The following is a 16,959-nucleotide window of genomic DNA, read 5'->3' as shown; positions in this document are numbered from 1 at the left end:
TACACACAGTTATCTCGGGGATGTCAATGAAACGGGAAGCGGAAAGTATACGAAATTACGTGAATCACTTTATCGCGGTGAGAATACATGTTCGTTAACCTTGCAATAAAAAATGAAAAAAAAAGGGAAGCTGATTACACCAGCATCAAACAAAATAACAAAAAATGATTTATTCTATCGGTTTCTCGATTCACTGTTAAGTCAAATGAAAAATATTGTTTAGCATTCGTAATTTGTTGAATTGTTTGACAAAATTGATTTTGATCCTCGTGGAATGCAACACGTCAATATATCTTTCAATGTTGTGCAACCGAATGCGTAGTACATTAAAATGATGCATTGGCAGACGTTAATAAGCAGAACGTGACAGCATTTCCTGTTTCGACACGATTAAATAGGAATTTTTCGCGACAGGTGTTATCAGAGGCTACTATGTATACTTGTACATCGCACACGTGTGCTCCTGTATTAATCAAGAAGTCCTTGCAGCGATTAGATCAGAATCATTTACAAGTAACGTTTGATCGATGAATCAGATTGAAAAATTTCCAAATAAACATTCCGCTTTTGGCTTAAACAGTATTAGGTATTTACATCATTGGTAAACGGTTAGGTTACCAATGTTACCATTGGTTAGGTAAACGGCATTGGGTCAAAGTGGAGGGGAAAAATCGTGAATGAACGCGTGTTTCTACAATTCTCGATTCAATAGCCAGCCAAGGATACTGTTTCCCCCCTTTTTCGACGAATCGAATAAATTATATCCTCTTAAAAATTTGAAAATCAATAATCCTTGCTTCTGCGCTGTTAATCCTGATTGTGCACCGCTACCAAATTTCTTAATCATTATTTTTATTAAGTAACACGTGATTGTTTCATAAGGTTACTCTATCACTCTGGATTTGATACTTATATCACAGAAAAAGTATTGCACACATTGAAGGAAAAGATGTAATTGATATGTTATCAAAATGTTTATCAGAGTGTTCCACCTAATGGATGTGATATCATCTTTTTTATATCCTTTATCGAGACAAGTACAACACTCCGGGTTTTTCATACGAAATAAAAGGGTATCATGGTCATTGAGACTAAATAACAATCTTGAAGTGTTCTCCAAAAAGAACATGATTGATGGTTTTATTTTTGGAACCGCAATTACTTCAAGGAACAATGCCGTTCGGTTGTTTAAATCCTGTGTATGGAAAAATACTCTTCATATTTTCAATGAAACTAAAAATACTGTCTGTTGTTTTAAAACATTGTCTAGTACTTCAAAATAATTTTCCCCTCTTCCAACAAGAAAATGATGTATTTTTCATTTGTCTTGTTTTTTAATTTCAGCTTCGGTGCTTCTGAATATAATCTGTTTTCGATATTTCCTCTCGATGGACACTGTTATCCGACAAGGAGGACAGTTATTAGAAAATATCGTGGGCGGATGTTCGTTCTCCCAGCGTTGATAGCGTTAACATATTCGCTACCACTGTCAGATGCGATACGATGCTCCAATTTCTCGCGAAACACATGTGCGATGGTCGTCAAGTTTACATTTTTATATTTCTTAACTGGAGATCGAGCTACTTTGGAAACGTCAAAGTGAGTCTCTGTCTCCTTCGGACGCACAAGATGCGTCATCGATTATATCTGCTAGGACATCGGTAAGACGTCGGTCTCGAACAAGTTAACCTTGATCCTGTACCGAGGTGGTACTGGGTACCAGCAACGCGAGACGACGATTATATCCGATTATACTCGATAGACGGATAACGATGCAGAAACGCGTTCGACGTAAATGGATTTGGCATGTGCGGTGGGAGTGGCGGAATGGTTTCGCGGACGAAAAAGGAGACGGGTGAAAGAAAACGAGGGAAAAAAAGAGTGCCACCAAAGGTGGGGGAGAGAAAGAGAGAGAAAGATAGAAAAGTCGAGTGTGCCACTGGATAGAGAGTGGTGGAGATAAAAGAGAGAAAGCTAGAAAGGAGTGAAAGAAGAGTACAACAACGACGACGAGGACGACGACGACGACGACGACGACAACAACGACGACAACGACGCCGACGTCGATGATGATGATGACGAGATAGAGGTGGTGGAATTGACGTCGTCCCTGCCAATAATGGTGGTGGTGGTCGGTAGAGGTGGTGGCGAACATCGTCCGAGAACCCAGAGAAGTGAGCGTTGACCGTGATCGGAAGGGTGTACAGTGGGGGTTCGAGGTTGTCCCGAGTCTGGTGGGGAGAAAAAGCATAGTCACTGTGCGAGGAGCTTAGCCGTTAGCTCGTTCAGTATTCGATGGCTGTGTGCGTGAATATGAGATTGTGTATGTCACGCGGAAAGGGACGAAGGAGGCAGAGCCGCGAAGAAGAGTGGGAGAAAGAGGCGACGGAACCGCGCGTTCCCGCGGCCTCCCACGTCGCGGCTCGTCATTCCTAGCCGAGTCTCTTCGACGTTCACGACGCGACCACGCTTCTCCAGAGACCGGACGACACGATTCCACGTCGTTCTGACGGTTCGACCTGCACCCGAAATCGTCCCCTACTATTAGCCTACCCGCTTTTATACTCTCCCCTTCCATCCAGAAACTGAACCTATTCATCTCTCACTCTCTCTCTTTCCCGTCCTCGGTGATCCTTTTAGACCAGCCACATCCCTCGAGCGGCTAAGAGACGCAGGCAAGGAGAAATCGTTGAAGAAAGTTGGTAAAGAAAGGAGCAAGGATCAGTGTTAGCACGACCATCGAAGGAGTCGATTCTGTAATTCGAAACACGCTTCGTTGTATTGGATAATAAGAAGGATACTGTGGTACACGCGTTTCTCCTGGGATACATCGATACACAGGGTACAACATAGGAATCGCGTGTGGGTGTATCGAACCGGCAAAAAATCGAATCGGAGTCGATTGATCAAGAAGACATCGATTACCGTTCGTTTTCGATCGACCGAGAAAACGAGCGGGCTCGTTTCGAACGAGAATAAACGCACAGCTTGCCAGAGAGACCTATACGTACTTAACGAGGAATTTGATCGGGGACAGTCGATCGTGAGTTTTAGCGAGGATGTCGCACAAGCTGCAGAACCAAGGAGCGCCGGTTCACGGGGGCAAATTTCAGGTGAGTTTATCGAACGATTTCCTTTTCTTTTTTCTTCCCTTTCGCGTCGATTTTTACTACTCGCGATCGTTCCTTCTCGTCGATGTCCAGTGTTACGTAACAATGAACGATTAAAAATTCGTCGCGAACCGGGTGACGAAACAGGTTTATCGACGGATTAACGGTTACCTCGTCGATCGGAGTCATCTGATCGCGGGGGAATTAATTAAATCGCGGTCGGAAGTGTGCTTGACCGCGTCGCGTATATAAATAGACCTGAGACATCGCTAAAGAGAAATCAAAATCATTATTAGCGAAACTATTAAGGCATCGTTCGTTGATAGAACGTTTCGTTGATTTTACAATGAGAAACGTTGTTAGCTGGTATTTATTCAAAAATTAGAATGTAAACTGTCATGGCCGACCGACGAGGAGCGCGAACACGCGGAAACTGATCAAACTAGATCAACAATTGCGAAATGAAATATTTACGAATGGAGCACAGAAGGAATAGGCAAATTCCAAGCGAGTTCAATGGTGGAGTTCAATCGAACACCTTTTTGCGTACCGCTATCGCGCCTGATTTGCATACATAAAAACACATGGAAGCCATTTACATTCGTGCATGCAGTCGCCACGTGGTTTTTCTTTTTTACCCTGCGTTACCTTCGACGAATTCGTGAACCAAATATCGCAATCGTGATACGTTTCAAGTGTTGACTCAGCGACCAGTCATTTAAACTTGAATTAAGCGTCACGTGGAATTGGTAAAACGAGGTCGCGAAAAATTCTTACAAGTTTTCGACGCTCCTTTGCCGATTCGTTTCGCTTTTTTCCTCATCGTTTTGCTTCCTTGTCGTACGTGTCTCAGTTACTTTCCATTATTACTCAATCGCGAAACCACGCTAACCAAGCTGGTGGACACGAGCGTAGCAATTATTAGAACTCGAACCTGTATCGCCGTCGCGACGCTCGAGCGTCCGTTTCGCGGCCGAAACGGGCTCCGTTTTGCCCCTCTTAGCGGCGTGAGGAATTAAACTTTGGGAATGTAGATATTTCAATGGATTATAGTCGTGAATCATAGCTATAATCTATGGGATTATAGTATTATTGAATGGGATTATATTATTAGAAATCTGTTATTAGAAATTACGCGAGAGCAAAATATTATGATTTTATGTATACCAGCAGAAATATATGGAATTGTGATTAAAATTTGCCAAGTTCCATTTAGATTTAAAAAAAGAAAAAACGCTGAAACGACATGAGAATACTCTTGTTACGGAGATTATTCCATGGCGATATAAGCGACAGAATCTACCGTGATAAAACATACGTTTATCTGTTATCACGTTTTATCGTCTTATCATCAATGCTGTACGCGTCCCGCTTATGCGATACGCGACGAGTGTAGATATTCTACGAATAATCACAGCACTTCAATGGTTTGTGGGATATAGATAACAACTTGCCTTCGAGATATCCACGATCGATAGAGTTTACTTGCAAAAGAGTGCAACTGATTGTTGCAGTAACCACGAAGAGTTCTTTCGTTAAATGTTTTAAATCATAAACACGAATTTTATTCCTAAGTTTATAGCAGGACCTTTGTCAAGTGGAATATATTGTTCACAGTCTGCATCTCGATTTTTAAATTTTCTGACATTTACATTACCCTTCAAAGGTTACAGGAGGCTCATCTGTTTTAATAAAATCAAAGGATTTAATAGGAATGCCACAAATCAGTACGAGTTTTGAATAAATATGATGTTACAGGTATTAAAATTCTGTTGAAATCTGAGGTAAAATATTCAGTGACACTTTTGAGATAAAGAATGTATATGTGGAAATATGTAGACATAGGTAAGGGCGTACGAAATGTTATCAAGAATGAAATGATAAAAATATACGTGCAAAGATTTCGGTGTCGCTTGGCAATCGTGTTTACTTTCTAATCTTATAATTTCAGCGTCGCTTTACATTTCTGTTTCGCAGACGTGTTTGAATTCCGCGGCGAAACCTAATATTTGTACGTATCTCGATCCCGCCGCGATCATAAAAGAGCGCGCGTGGTTTTGCGAATAAAAATATTCTTAATTCACTGAATATTGTAACTTTTTATTTCGTACTTATATAGTATTGAGAATAAAAATTGATTTTATCATTCAATTTCACACTGATTTGTTGCGGTTATTAATATTTTAAGATGTAAAGCTAAATCACTGATCTACGAATTTTATTTCTTTTTCTGCAACATGTAATTTTTTTTTTTAATTTTAATTTTAATTTGAAATGAAACTAACATTATTTTTTCTATTTTTGTAATTCATTGCCAATTAAAAAATATATCAAAAATAATGGATGCAATTTGCTTTACTGACTGAATTTAACATTACTATTACTGAGAATATACTTTCATACATTATTGTCATAATTATCATTTTCTGAAAGTCATTTTCATAGGAAATCAAGAAACCAGTTTCATCTTGCTTTCATAAATCTCATCCATCCTTTCTGGGAATATTCCTCCTGTAGTCGCATCAATAATCCACGTAACTAAAAAAGGAATCGCCTCGCAAAACGTGTTCGTTACCGTAGCAAAATTGATAAATCTACTTGATTTCATCTTCCTCAATCTAGTCTCTCATGTCTGCGAACATTATTACGTTCATTCTTGACACATCCGTTATTCTCAACAAAAAAAAAAAACGTCTTCCACTAACCAACATATCAGATTTCCATATCAAATTAACTTACATCATCGCCTCTAAATCCAATCTACATTTTTTACACATTATATGCGTGATTTAGCGTTAAAAAATCAACAATAGCATCGAAAGCAGTAGAATATCGGTTAAAATTTGCCCTAATTCTACGAAACAGAATTCTTTGGATGGCAGACAAGCTTTTTGGAAAATTATGGACCATTTTCATCGGGTCGGATTCAGTCGATGATCGTGCAAACGATCTCGTCTGGATATTGTTATCATCACGCAGAGCTCTGTTACGGAATCTTGATACTCGGGTTACATCTATCAACTTAACAGTCAGAAAATTTATAATTCAGGAAAATTTGAGTCGTTTTATGCGAACCTTAAAAACGGGAATTTCAGTAGTTAGATTACTTAAAATTTACAACGCCAGATCAAAGAGAGGTCTTTGCCATCAGGTGTTTCCTATTTACTATTACGATTAAATTTCTTAGTAGAAGATCGTAAAAATCGTGGAAGTTTAAAGTACAGATGTAAAGATTCTGACACGTGTCGCGGTGAACGAACGAGCCTGTCTTTGCTTGTAAGTGACTCCTAGTTTCTATTCTGACCCCGATCGATTATCGACGAACGCGTACTTGGTATTTGCGACTCCCCGAACGTTGACTCTTTCGTTGATGGACAGATTATACGACCGATAAATCCCATCAAGTTCAAGAACGATCGAGTATTCTTTTTTATTAAAGATTTATCAGAATTTCATTTGCAACAATAAGCGAGAAAATCAGGTGTTAGGTCATCATATCTATTTTTGGTTTCTCAAAGGTAATTAGAAGACTGCAATGATGCAAAAATAATATTTGAAAATTGCAATCTCATGCTAATTCCGTAATTTCTTGCAATGTTTATTTTTCTTTGTTATCAAGCAATTCTAAGAATGAGATGAGTAATTTCTTCAACAAGCTTTTGATTATCTTTGATTACCAAGTGATCATTCGAGATTGCATTGAAACTTTATCTTTTACTTTAATTTAATTTCTGTATTAAAATAATGTCTGATAACAAATGTGTGTCTTTATCTTAATATAATTTCTCAAAAATATTGCTTTCGTTAACATCTGTGCAACTGATAATTTCAAATTGATCGGTTTTGTTTGCAAACATCACACCTCGAATCACTTAACGTAAGAGGTGGAAATCAACAATGAAATCATAAAAGATATAAAAAGACGTAGTAGATACTATATCAGTAGCTGCAAGTGTGTTAATAAACTTGATGTATCTTAATTTAAAGTCAATTTCGATCATTCTTTATCAGAACTAATCACGATCAATTGTATCATTTTCATTTTTCTCCAGCCACTTCAGGCAGTTTATAAACTTATCGATGACAGCACAGAATGTGTTGCTGTTATGTGAGCTTTTCCTTGACACCCATATTGCCCCGTTAAAAAGAAATATATATCTATAAATAACCTTTTAAAATTGAAATTCGCCCAAAATATTGGGTAGAGAAAAGGAACCCTAGGTGTAACAGCGGATTATCCGAGTCCCGGGTTGCCGGGACAAAGGGGCCCTCTGTCGGAAAGGATGATTTCTCCTGCGCCGGGATTTCGGAGAAACCGACATTCGCAAAAGAGCCTTTCAGACTTTCAGTGGGACTCTTTCCACGCTCTCTACGAGTTCCCTCGTTATTCATTCCGTTTCTCCCCTCCGTTTCCTCGTTGCCGTCGCAGAAACTTAAAAGAAACCCGAGGATTCCGAAACCGGTGGGGTTCATCGAGACGTCGACCTTTTGTTTCGTAACCAAAACTAGTTTCCCCGTGGTTTGAATTTGGAAACGGGTACAAGTTCGGTCAATTGTTGGCCCGGAACGACGCGTGCCTTCGAATCTCGCCGACTATGCCGCGGTGTACCCTATACGTCATGGAAATTTCCTCGTCGAACACCTTTCCTCTCCCTCCATACAGCTTGGTTTCGCCTTCTTTCTTGCTTCATCCCCCCTTCTCACTTCCTTCCTCCCCTCTTTCTCCCACGGTCCCCTTTCCATGCTATTTCGCCTTCCTAACCTCACCGTCACCGTTCCCCTCCATCCGGGACTCCTTTCGTCCTGGTTCTCTTCGCACGACTTCCGGAGACCGCGATACTTTGACCAACCAACGTTTTCCGCATCTACCTTCCGTAAACTTAATTACCAGACACCGACAGACGTTTCTGTACACACGCGAAACCGCTTGTTTCCGCTTCAGACGAGCAACGAGCGGTTTCCAGTGTAACGTCCTTGTCTTGGAGACCTTCTTAGCTGGAATTCATCCGCGGTCGAGCTGCACGGTAACTCGTGCAGATAAAAGGATATTGCGGGAATAATGTTACGTGGATATGGTAGCTGAGTGTACTGTAAAATATGTTCATCAGCTTGATCCAAGTACAGGGTGTTTTAAAAGGGATGGAATTTTGAGATTTATGGAAAGAACAAGTTGTGGTTGAATATTTCTTCAGGTATCGCTTGTCCTCGCAATTCGTAGAAGACTCTACGAACTCGTTTTCCTGTACACGTGTCTGATTTTTGCTCGTCGAGGACTCGCTGGGTCGGTGGGAACGGTGAAGCGTAGCCATTTTCGTATTAGCATTCGTGAAGAGAGAATTAACTTAATTGGTGGACCGGATCGTTTGGAAACAAAGGGTTTCGAGTTCAGAACAGTCGTTTAGAATCATTAAGAGGGTTTGCATAACAGAATAGACCGGATTTGAATTCCAATTATCGACTCGTTTAGCTAGAATTTTGAATAATTACCAATTCTAAAATGGTAATTCTTAAAATGAACTTCAGATTTTTAGCTACATTCAATCCTTTCATGGTAACTGAATGAAAACGTAATTTAATAAACCTTGAGTTTATGAAACGAAAGATAAAATGATAGCATTGGAATCCGTCCAAAATGGTAAATGGTTGTGGTCAGAAATATCTTCACCTAAATTCGAGGAGTTCCCATTGTCTCCCTGGTCATTGTTCAGAAAATCTTTGCTCGTAAAAATACGACTCCTTGAAAACCATCCCGGATTGAGATCTGTAAATCAATCGTGACGTTAATTACCTTACTTGGACGTACTTTTATTTAGTCACAACACGTATTGTCCATTTACTTCTCGATACTTACACGCTTTAATGGATTAGCGGTTTAAGAGTCGTGGTTGTGTTCAACAAACATTGTGTTTCAGTCATGTTTGAATTCTTTTTGCTTCGGAAAGTGGGTCGAGTACACGTGTACTTTATTTGAAAAATCCAGTTCAATGAAATCTTTTTTTTTTTCTCAATTCTACGTAATGATATTAAATTTTTCTCTATAAAAATTTTATGCGAAAAATATGTGGTGTATCGACGTTTGGAGCACGTTTTATGTTTATCGTTTCCTGAGCACGACGCTAACTTTGGCCATTTGCAGCGTTTGAAACTCGTCTGTTTCTTTACTGAACGAACAATAAGGCGCACATCTGTCGAGACTATGCCTGACTTCTCCTCTATAGCATTCACAGCATGTCACGAGTTCTTGTCTACGGTCATTTAAACGTTCCACGAATGGTTTTTGTCCTTCAAAATGCTCCGAAAGAGCCTCATCCACTTCTTTTTCATTCGGAGCATTCGTGCATATGTTTCTTCATTGTTAGATATCGCACTTAACATTCCTACTATTGTGCGAAAATTTCCGGAAAAATCTTTGTAACCAGGTACACAGTTTTATTCTTTGTATATTTTTGTATCGTTTCAACGCGAAGCGGAAGAGGATGCTTCTTTCGGAAGAAAGTTTGCCTTCCGTTGTGAGTCATCGGTGACCCTTGCATTTCACTTGGGGTCATGACAGAGATAGATGGTGATTATTTTTTAAAAGTGAAATTACTTTAAATGTAAATCGTATAAAATTTTAGAAAGAAATTTCATTTTCTTGAATCTCTACTCCGTGGACCATCTATCAATATTATCACGAATTTCTTCAGATATCAAAAAGTGAAGAAAAATTATGATTTTTAATTCACCGGTCAGCTGTGACCCTTGCGATATCGAATCAGACAAGCGGTTACCGCATCAATACTTGCGTGCTGTGGCAAAGTTAGGTAAGCGCCTACATAAATCTTCCACGGCGCCAGATGATTCACCCGGCCATGTGCGTGTATACTTGGTATCTAGATGTATAATTTCATTGAAATACGAGGAACTGGATGGACGTTCAATTGGATGTTTCGTCACTGAATGGAAAATTTTGCTAGTTTCTTTAAATAAACTTTGCCGCCATTGACACTTGGTAGTTTTGAAAGAAGAATGAAGAATCTTCAGATATCTTCGCTTATAGATGAAATGAGAATATGTGATATCGCTTCATGATTTCACAATTTTATCTATCATTCATAAATGAAACGGATAAATATCATTGTAAAACTGAAAGGAGTAATCTTAATTGCAGTACTCCGAAATTAATATAACGTTTAAATAATAATATTTATCAATTACATAATTATAGGTACAAATTAGTGAAAAAAATATTTTTAAAAACGACGACTTGAAAGACGTAGTATGTTTGAAAATACATTGCTGTTTCATGATACATTATCGTGCTCATAAATATTTCTAATTTATTTTGTGTGATAAGGCACGTATTGCAATATCTTCCTAAAGGTAATGCTTGTAAAAATGCAAGGAAGTCTCGCGAAATACCACGAACGTAAAATTCCCAAGGTTTAGCTGCACTAAAGAAAAAGAGCATAATATTTAACTGTCAAATAATAAGTTGTAGAGCCAGTGTCGTCAAATATATATCATCCTTCGATTGCGACTTCCTTTTTTGTGTAATTCGTCCCTGAAAAGAAATTAATTAATGCATCTGCTTGAACAATTAAGTGAAAATGAATAATCATACATACTTGTAGGCAGTTCTTTCGAGGGTCAAATTACTTATGCATTTTGGCCGATTGAATGCGATGCGTAGGTAATATTCCTTTCCAATGAACTTGACAATCGCGTAGGACGAACCGCGTCTCCACGAAAAACCGGAAGTGGGTAAAATAAGAAACTAAATACACTATTGGATACACGCCCGAATAGTAAATTTGGACGACCTTAGTGACGGTATGCGCGTTAACGTATATGCGTTGTTTCAAATGCAAACAATGGTGTGCGTTGTCGGTGAAAACACGGCAATATCCTCTGTGACAGAGGTTCTCAAACAAATATCATATTTTAACTTAAAAATTTTCATATATTATATTTTTGCAATGGATTTTCATACGAATTCCTAAAAAGCAACATGAATTTAACGAATAAAAATTATTTCAAGTTCACGATAGATTATTCTTTGTAGAAAATTATTCATTATCATAATTGAACAATAGTCAACCGAACAAGTAAGACAGACGACGAAGAAAATTATTAATTATTCATTTATTCGCGTCGTACGAGTATCGTGCATTAAAATGCAATTTAAGCGGGGATAATTGCAAAAACTCGATACCCTTGCAATTTGACTCGAATTTTTTCACCGTCTCTGTCAGCATTTCGCAATTAAGCATTTTTATTTACTTAGCAAGCTAACGCGTTTTGAAAGCAGGAAAACTTTACCACAAGGTAGTGGTCATCATTTTTTAACGGTGTTAAGTTTTCCTGTGATAAAAGTACCGTGGTAGGATTATCTGTAAGTTGCATCCTGTTCGAGAAAAGTTGAGCAACACTGAAACAAAATGCGTCTCTTCTACTGTTCTGCAAAGCGTGGAGGTATATTAACATAACAGTACCGGTACACCCACGTGTATTGCCGTGTTCGCAAAGGGTGAAATATTGAAAGAGAGTACAAGACAGGGACGAGCATCGGGACAGTCTTTTGAAGTAACAAGTCTCATTGTAATTCAAGCAAACCAGGACGATGACACGACACGAAGTCGGCACATACTGTTTGATCACCTTGATACTTCTGCGACAATATTTATAATACTTATATAAGATTAAGAATGTATGAATAAAATTAAAAATAAAATTAGTAGTTGATTACATCATGGATCGAAATTATATACCAATTATAGATCTAATCTTTTTCTCACTATGTGTTTAGCATATTAAGGTCTGGAGCACTTCTTTTTGTCATTTTTTTATCAATATCAAGGTGATCGAACAGTCCTGTTGTATCTGTTGCCTAAAACGGTACACCGCGTCGTCACTCTCTGTTATTTATCGTACAGCTCGCGATATATTATTCCGAGATACTACCCCGATGCCCATCCCTGAAATAGACTGTTCGATTGGCGACTAGGGAGAGTTCAGCGGTCTCGAAGTATCAGAAGTCACGCGAGCACGTCTGGGCTGTAGCGATGGGAACTCGAGATACCGTAATGCTTCGAAATAAGCAAGTGGCTCGGGACCGAACAGTTGCTTATTTCGAAGCAGGTTGCTATTCGGCTTGACTTTGTTCTCGAAACGGGTCGATAGAGAACGCGAGAAACGAGTGAGAGATCCGAGGTAGCGGCAAATCATAAAGTGATCGGCCGAGCAGCGATGTTATTTTTTGAACAAGGATAGAAAGCATTATATACATATATTCCATCCTTCTTCTACTAACCGATGTCACTGCTCGGTCGAGCGTGAAATTTATTACCCTAAACATCGGCTTCGCGCCTTCATGGACCTCTCACTCATTTCTCGTACCTCTCACTTTGCGGGCGACTTCAAACAAAGAAGAGGGGATAGCGAGTTGCTTATTTCGAAGCAGAGACCACTTGCTTATTTCGAAGCATTACTGTACCGTCTTGTAATTTTTCAACCGAGCCCAGACCATAGTTGGAGTCACTTTAACTTCCTCGCCTTATCACAGTCACAGTTAAATATTCAGTACTGCGGATAAAGAAGTGCGAAGCGTTGTACAGGGTGTCTTAAAAGAGATGTAATAGATTGAAAATGATATTTTTCAAAATTACCCTATGATTCAGTAGCAAAATCTTCATCAAAAATATTAGCAATAATATCGTATCTATCAAAGTCCATATAATGCAAAATGAAAGGTCTTTAATGGGTGATTGGTAACTCATTGGTAAGCCATGGAACCAGACTCGGTTTAGCTAATTACAAATGCACGCTCTTGATGCAGTGGCCCCGCTGCATCCCGAAGGCATGATGCAATCGCAGAAACGGCTCGCTTCTGCCGGATTTATCTGGCGATGTAATCGAATTAAAAAGGTCAATGCTAACCAGTTTACGACTTCTGTACGCGTACAGTCGGTGCACGCGATTCAGAAGCAAACGCGACGATAGCGTGAGCTGCATGCGTGTGAGTGCATTAACGCACACCAACACGCGTACGCGAGGGCTAAACAGATTGGCTATGTAACGAACGACAGAGCATTCGATCGTTCACTCGCGAGTTCACTGGTCTAACTAAGAGAGAAGTTGAAGTCACGCGAACGTGTCTCGAGACCATCCTGATATCTACGTACCGGGTGGTAAGAAAGTAACGGTCGAATCAAATTGAATAATAACATAAATATCCATCATTTTCTCAACACCCTGTATGCGCAACGATATTTAAATATCATACACGAGAAAAATTGTAAATCTTTGATAACTCGTCAGTTTCTCCTAAACGACTTCCTATTAGATATTCATTAAATTTTCCATTTGATACAAGTTCCACTAACGTTCCAGTCTCACTAGAGATATTAACCCCGCGGAATAAGACAGGTTGCTTGGTTTCAGTGAAAGATATTTCACGCATACCTGATTATCAAGCAAAAAAGTCATGCATACGAGACTGATACAAGTTTCAATACGATTTAACGCTTATTTCAAACGTTTTTAATTCGCCATAAAAACTCGAATCGTACGAGACAACGTTAATCATTACGCCATTTTACGGCTGATCGATCTCAATGTTCGCCAAGGGAAATCACCGATGGAAATCTACCTGTATCTGTGTATCCTTATCTGATAAAATGTTACATTTTATGCAGATAAGCGTTGACAGTGTATTGGTAGTATCGTGAAAAATGTGAGACATTCATCGATACGCAAGTGATCAGTGTTCAGATATAAAGTCCAGATACGATGATTATATTATGCAAACGTTCGAGTAATTGCACATTGATATTATTAGATTGCTGTAGATGAAATGGAAATTTACAAAACTGTTAACCTTCTATAGGCAATCTAGGTCGTTGATAACAAGGGCACTAATTTTTTTTATTAAGTAGATACATAATTTTATAATAATGAAGTGCTTTGAAAATAATTGCTGCAGTTAAGTTTTAAATATTGATTGCATTCTGTTTGTGCATTATATTCACATGGTGCGTTATCAATTGCATCATCTGATTAACACAGGTTGTTTTAAATATAGTTTATTAAAAGTTAAGTTTTTACGCAGTCTTCGTTTTTCAGGTGTTTAGATTCTTATTTTAGTAACCAAGCTTTTTGTAGATTTGTACATAAAATTTACATATGAAATGTAAAGTGCAAGTTCAACATAAATATTAATAACACAAAAATAACTTCTAGAATACATTCTTTGTGCAGTTAAAACGGTATCAAGATTCATGGCCACAAAATATTTGAAACGTCAATAATTTCATAACGAAGAATAGATTGAATGAAATTAGTAAGAACATGTGTGTAAATCAGATGTTGAACAATTCTATTTTGAAACTTCGAGCTAAATGATTGTTGTCTAAAGAGTCGCTACTATATTAATTGGTGCTCGTCCAAGATCCTGATTAAATTAACACAGAATTGACGGAAGATTTATAGAAGTTACAACTCTATTCAGATTAGATAAGCGCCTTATACCATGAAAAATGAAAAGCAAGTGTCATCGTTGATGTACAATGTAAATACTCGAACAACATGTCGTAACAGTATCGTAAACTGTTTTATTCGTATCAGCAAGTTTACGACAACTATTCGCAACATTATGAAAGTGCTTATTGCGCTGACACGATATATAATTCGTTGAGTAAAAATTTTGTAAAAGAAACAACTTACAAAACTTTGTTAAGAAGATTTCAGCAAGAAGTCCAAATATAACTGTATACTAATCGGCTGATGGGGGTGTTTAAACGTAGTTACAATCAGGGGGTTAATCGACACGGTAACACGCTGTCCAACAATTCGTCCAAATAATCGATTCAATCAATGAAGTCTCTTACGTAAGACTGATCGATTTGTTTTCGTCAAAGTCACTCAATCAAAATGAGAAAGGTCAATGCTATTACGGGAGAACAATGATCGATAGTGAAACTGTGTCAATACATTGTCGACGATAAAATTGTTGCTCTAATTTATTCTGCGACTGGTAAGTAAAATAATTGAATAGATTACCTGAAAATTGTAGAATAAAAAATGAATTCGGTTACGAAAGGGTTAATTCAGGGGCAGAAGCGCGAGGTACAGGCGTCCCACGCGTGACCTATGATGTCGGGCCCGAGATGAGGATGTGACGTTGCTCTCAGATTTGTTAATTTGTTATTGCGCCGGGACCGGTTGATTCTCGTATTAAAGGACCGCATGCGTGTGTGCCATCAACATTAACGAGAAAGAGAGAGAGAGAATTCTTTATCCAACCGGTACAATTCAGGGTCCGAATGGCACAAAAGGATGACAGAAAGCAGTAACCTTTGTCCGTGCTTGCAATTTCGTTCAATATAGAACGATCCAGAGAGACGGAAAGAGACGATGATCATTGTGTTTGATCGATGGTACGAGGTTCGTCGTACGAGTTATATTTGGACGCGTTTCTCTGGAATAATTTGTTCGTTGACATTTGAACTTGCTGATATATCGACACTTTACCGACTAGAGCGGTTGCTTTGTTCTGGAAATGAACGTCGAAACAGAAATAAGACGTACACTTCATCCTTGAACGATAGTGGAATAGGTCGGTTATGGTTCAGAACTATGAAACATATGCGAGGGTGACAAGAGTGCATTAATTAAATTTCTCAAATTTCTAGACGAAAGATTTTTAAGAAAATGAGCAAGGCTAAATTAGCAAAGATCTAGCTCCATCGTCCAAGAATTAGAAAACCAAGTAAACACATTGGAGACGAAGTATTGTTATCTTAAGCCGCTGCCACGCGGAGTCTTTTACAGCGAAGAATCCACAAATTCATCGAGTGGCAGCGGCTTAAGGTAGTAATTCAGGTCAAGGATGAACATTGGAGCGTAAAGAAGAAACTTGAAAAGTCAAGCTTGATTAAAGAAAGCTTAGCTTAATAAAAAAAACAAATTTGCAAGCACAAGGAGGAATTATAAAGAAAATACGAAAATATAAGAAAGAAAGAAACGAGATATCAGTTCTGACGACAAGCCATGGTTTCTTTGGACAAAACCACACAGCAGGAAAAGGAAACCTCTAATCATTCGCCATCCCATAATTTATACAATTGCGCTATGCCAATCTATATATTCATGATACGATGTCCGAGCGTCTATCATTACATTATCAGGACTTTATACGAACGTGTTGTCCGGGTATATTCTAATATTAACGACTGAATGACCGTGGCTGATTAAACTTCAAGGCCTTGGTCGCGTCGGACCCCACGTTTTCATATCTCTCGCTTCATATCAATTCGCCCCCATCTTTTCTCTCCGTTTCTCTGTGGGATGGTCATTAAGCCACCAACACCCTTCAGGATCAACATTTCGATGCTTCCCGTTCACGCGACTCTAACTCCAACGATCTTTCGCTTCCTGCGCGGTAATAAGCTCAACGATTCAGCGTGAGTCTTTATCAAGTCATTAAAATACATTATCTTAATCTGCCGGCTACGCTTCCGTCAACTTAGAGACCGTGGACGTAATGGATGTTTTAATTAGGAGGTAATTCAGATTTGTCGAGTGCACTTGAAACGTTAGATTAGATATTTTTCATTGCTTTCATTTTACGAGTGGGTTTCTCGTTATTGGGAGAATTGTAAAAAGAGTGTAATATTACCAAAATGATTACGACACAGCTTTCGCCGAGGCGCCGAGACTAAAATAACCCCATGGTAACGTGCCAACAGTCCACGAGACTGAAAGGACGTATGGAATCGAAACTATGAATTTCGGTATCGTAATTGATCAATTGATTTTCGTATTGTTTTAATGTCTACGAGATGTAGTTCGATGGTAAAAGAGTGCAGGA

The 16,959-nt window shown here is 38.7% G+C and overlaps 2 protein-coding genes and 1 long non-coding RNA gene across 4 annotated transcripts in view; 1 reads left to right on the top strand and 2 right to left on the bottom strand.

The window, feature by feature from the left end:
• Positions 1-839: 839 nt before the first annotated feature.
• LOC114878891 (cell wall integrity and stress response component 1-like) lies at positions 840-4,332 on the bottom strand. The gene is made up of 2 exons (XM_029193165.2): positions 3,888-4,332; positions 840-2,231 (listed from the first exon to the last, which is right to left on the bottom strand). The coding sequence occupies exons 1-2, from the start codon at positions 3,931-3,933 to the stop codon at positions 1,975-1,977; spliced, it is 303 nt and encodes a 100-aa protein (XP_029048998.2). The 5' UTR covers positions 3,934-4,332; the 3' UTR covers positions 840-1,974.
• LOC114881594 (proton-coupled amino acid transporter-like protein pathetic) overlaps positions 2,325-16,959 on the top strand; it is a 29,812-nt gene continuing 15,177 nt past the window's right edge. The window contains exon 1 of one of the 2 annotated variants that reach the window (XM_046286261.1): positions 2,325-3,113. In XM_046286261.1, the coding sequence (XP_046142217.1) occupies positions 3,060-3,113 (54 nt within the window). In that variant the 5' untranslated portion in view covers positions 2,325-3,059. Of the gene's footprint in view, positions 3,114-12,600; positions 13,280-16,959 lie in introns of those variants that run through there. The other variant, XM_046286262.1, reaches the window with a different exon arrangement.
• On the bottom strand, positions 6,805-12,168 carry LOC114878892. Its single transcript, XR_003789825.2, has 2 exons — positions 8,962-12,168; positions 6,805-8,871 (listed from the first exon to the last, which is right to left on the bottom strand). It is a non-coding gene; the product is annotated as an uncharacterized LOC114878892 (long non-coding RNA).

Source organism: Osmia bicornis, chromosome 6, assembly GCF_907164935.1.
Source record: "Osmia bicornis bicornis chromosome 6, iOsmBic2.1, whole genome shotgun sequence".
Classification (NCBI taxonomy): domain Eukaryota; kingdom Metazoa; phylum Arthropoda; class Insecta; order Hymenoptera; family Megachilidae; genus Osmia; species Osmia bicornis.
Note: the sequence above shows the minus strand (reverse complement) of the source record. Positions and strands in the feature narration are given on the sequence as shown.

Bases quoted from the DNA above. Each gene is read 5' to 3' on its own strand.
- LOC114878891 (XM_029193165.2), bottom strand. From the start codon at position 3,933: ATGAGGAAAAAAGCGAAACGAATCGGCAAAGGAGCGTCGAAAACTT. The intron at 2,232-3,887 runs GTAAGAATTTTT...TCTCCCCACCAG, and splicing joins CAAAGGAGCGTCGAAAACTT to ACTCGGGACAACCTCGAACC.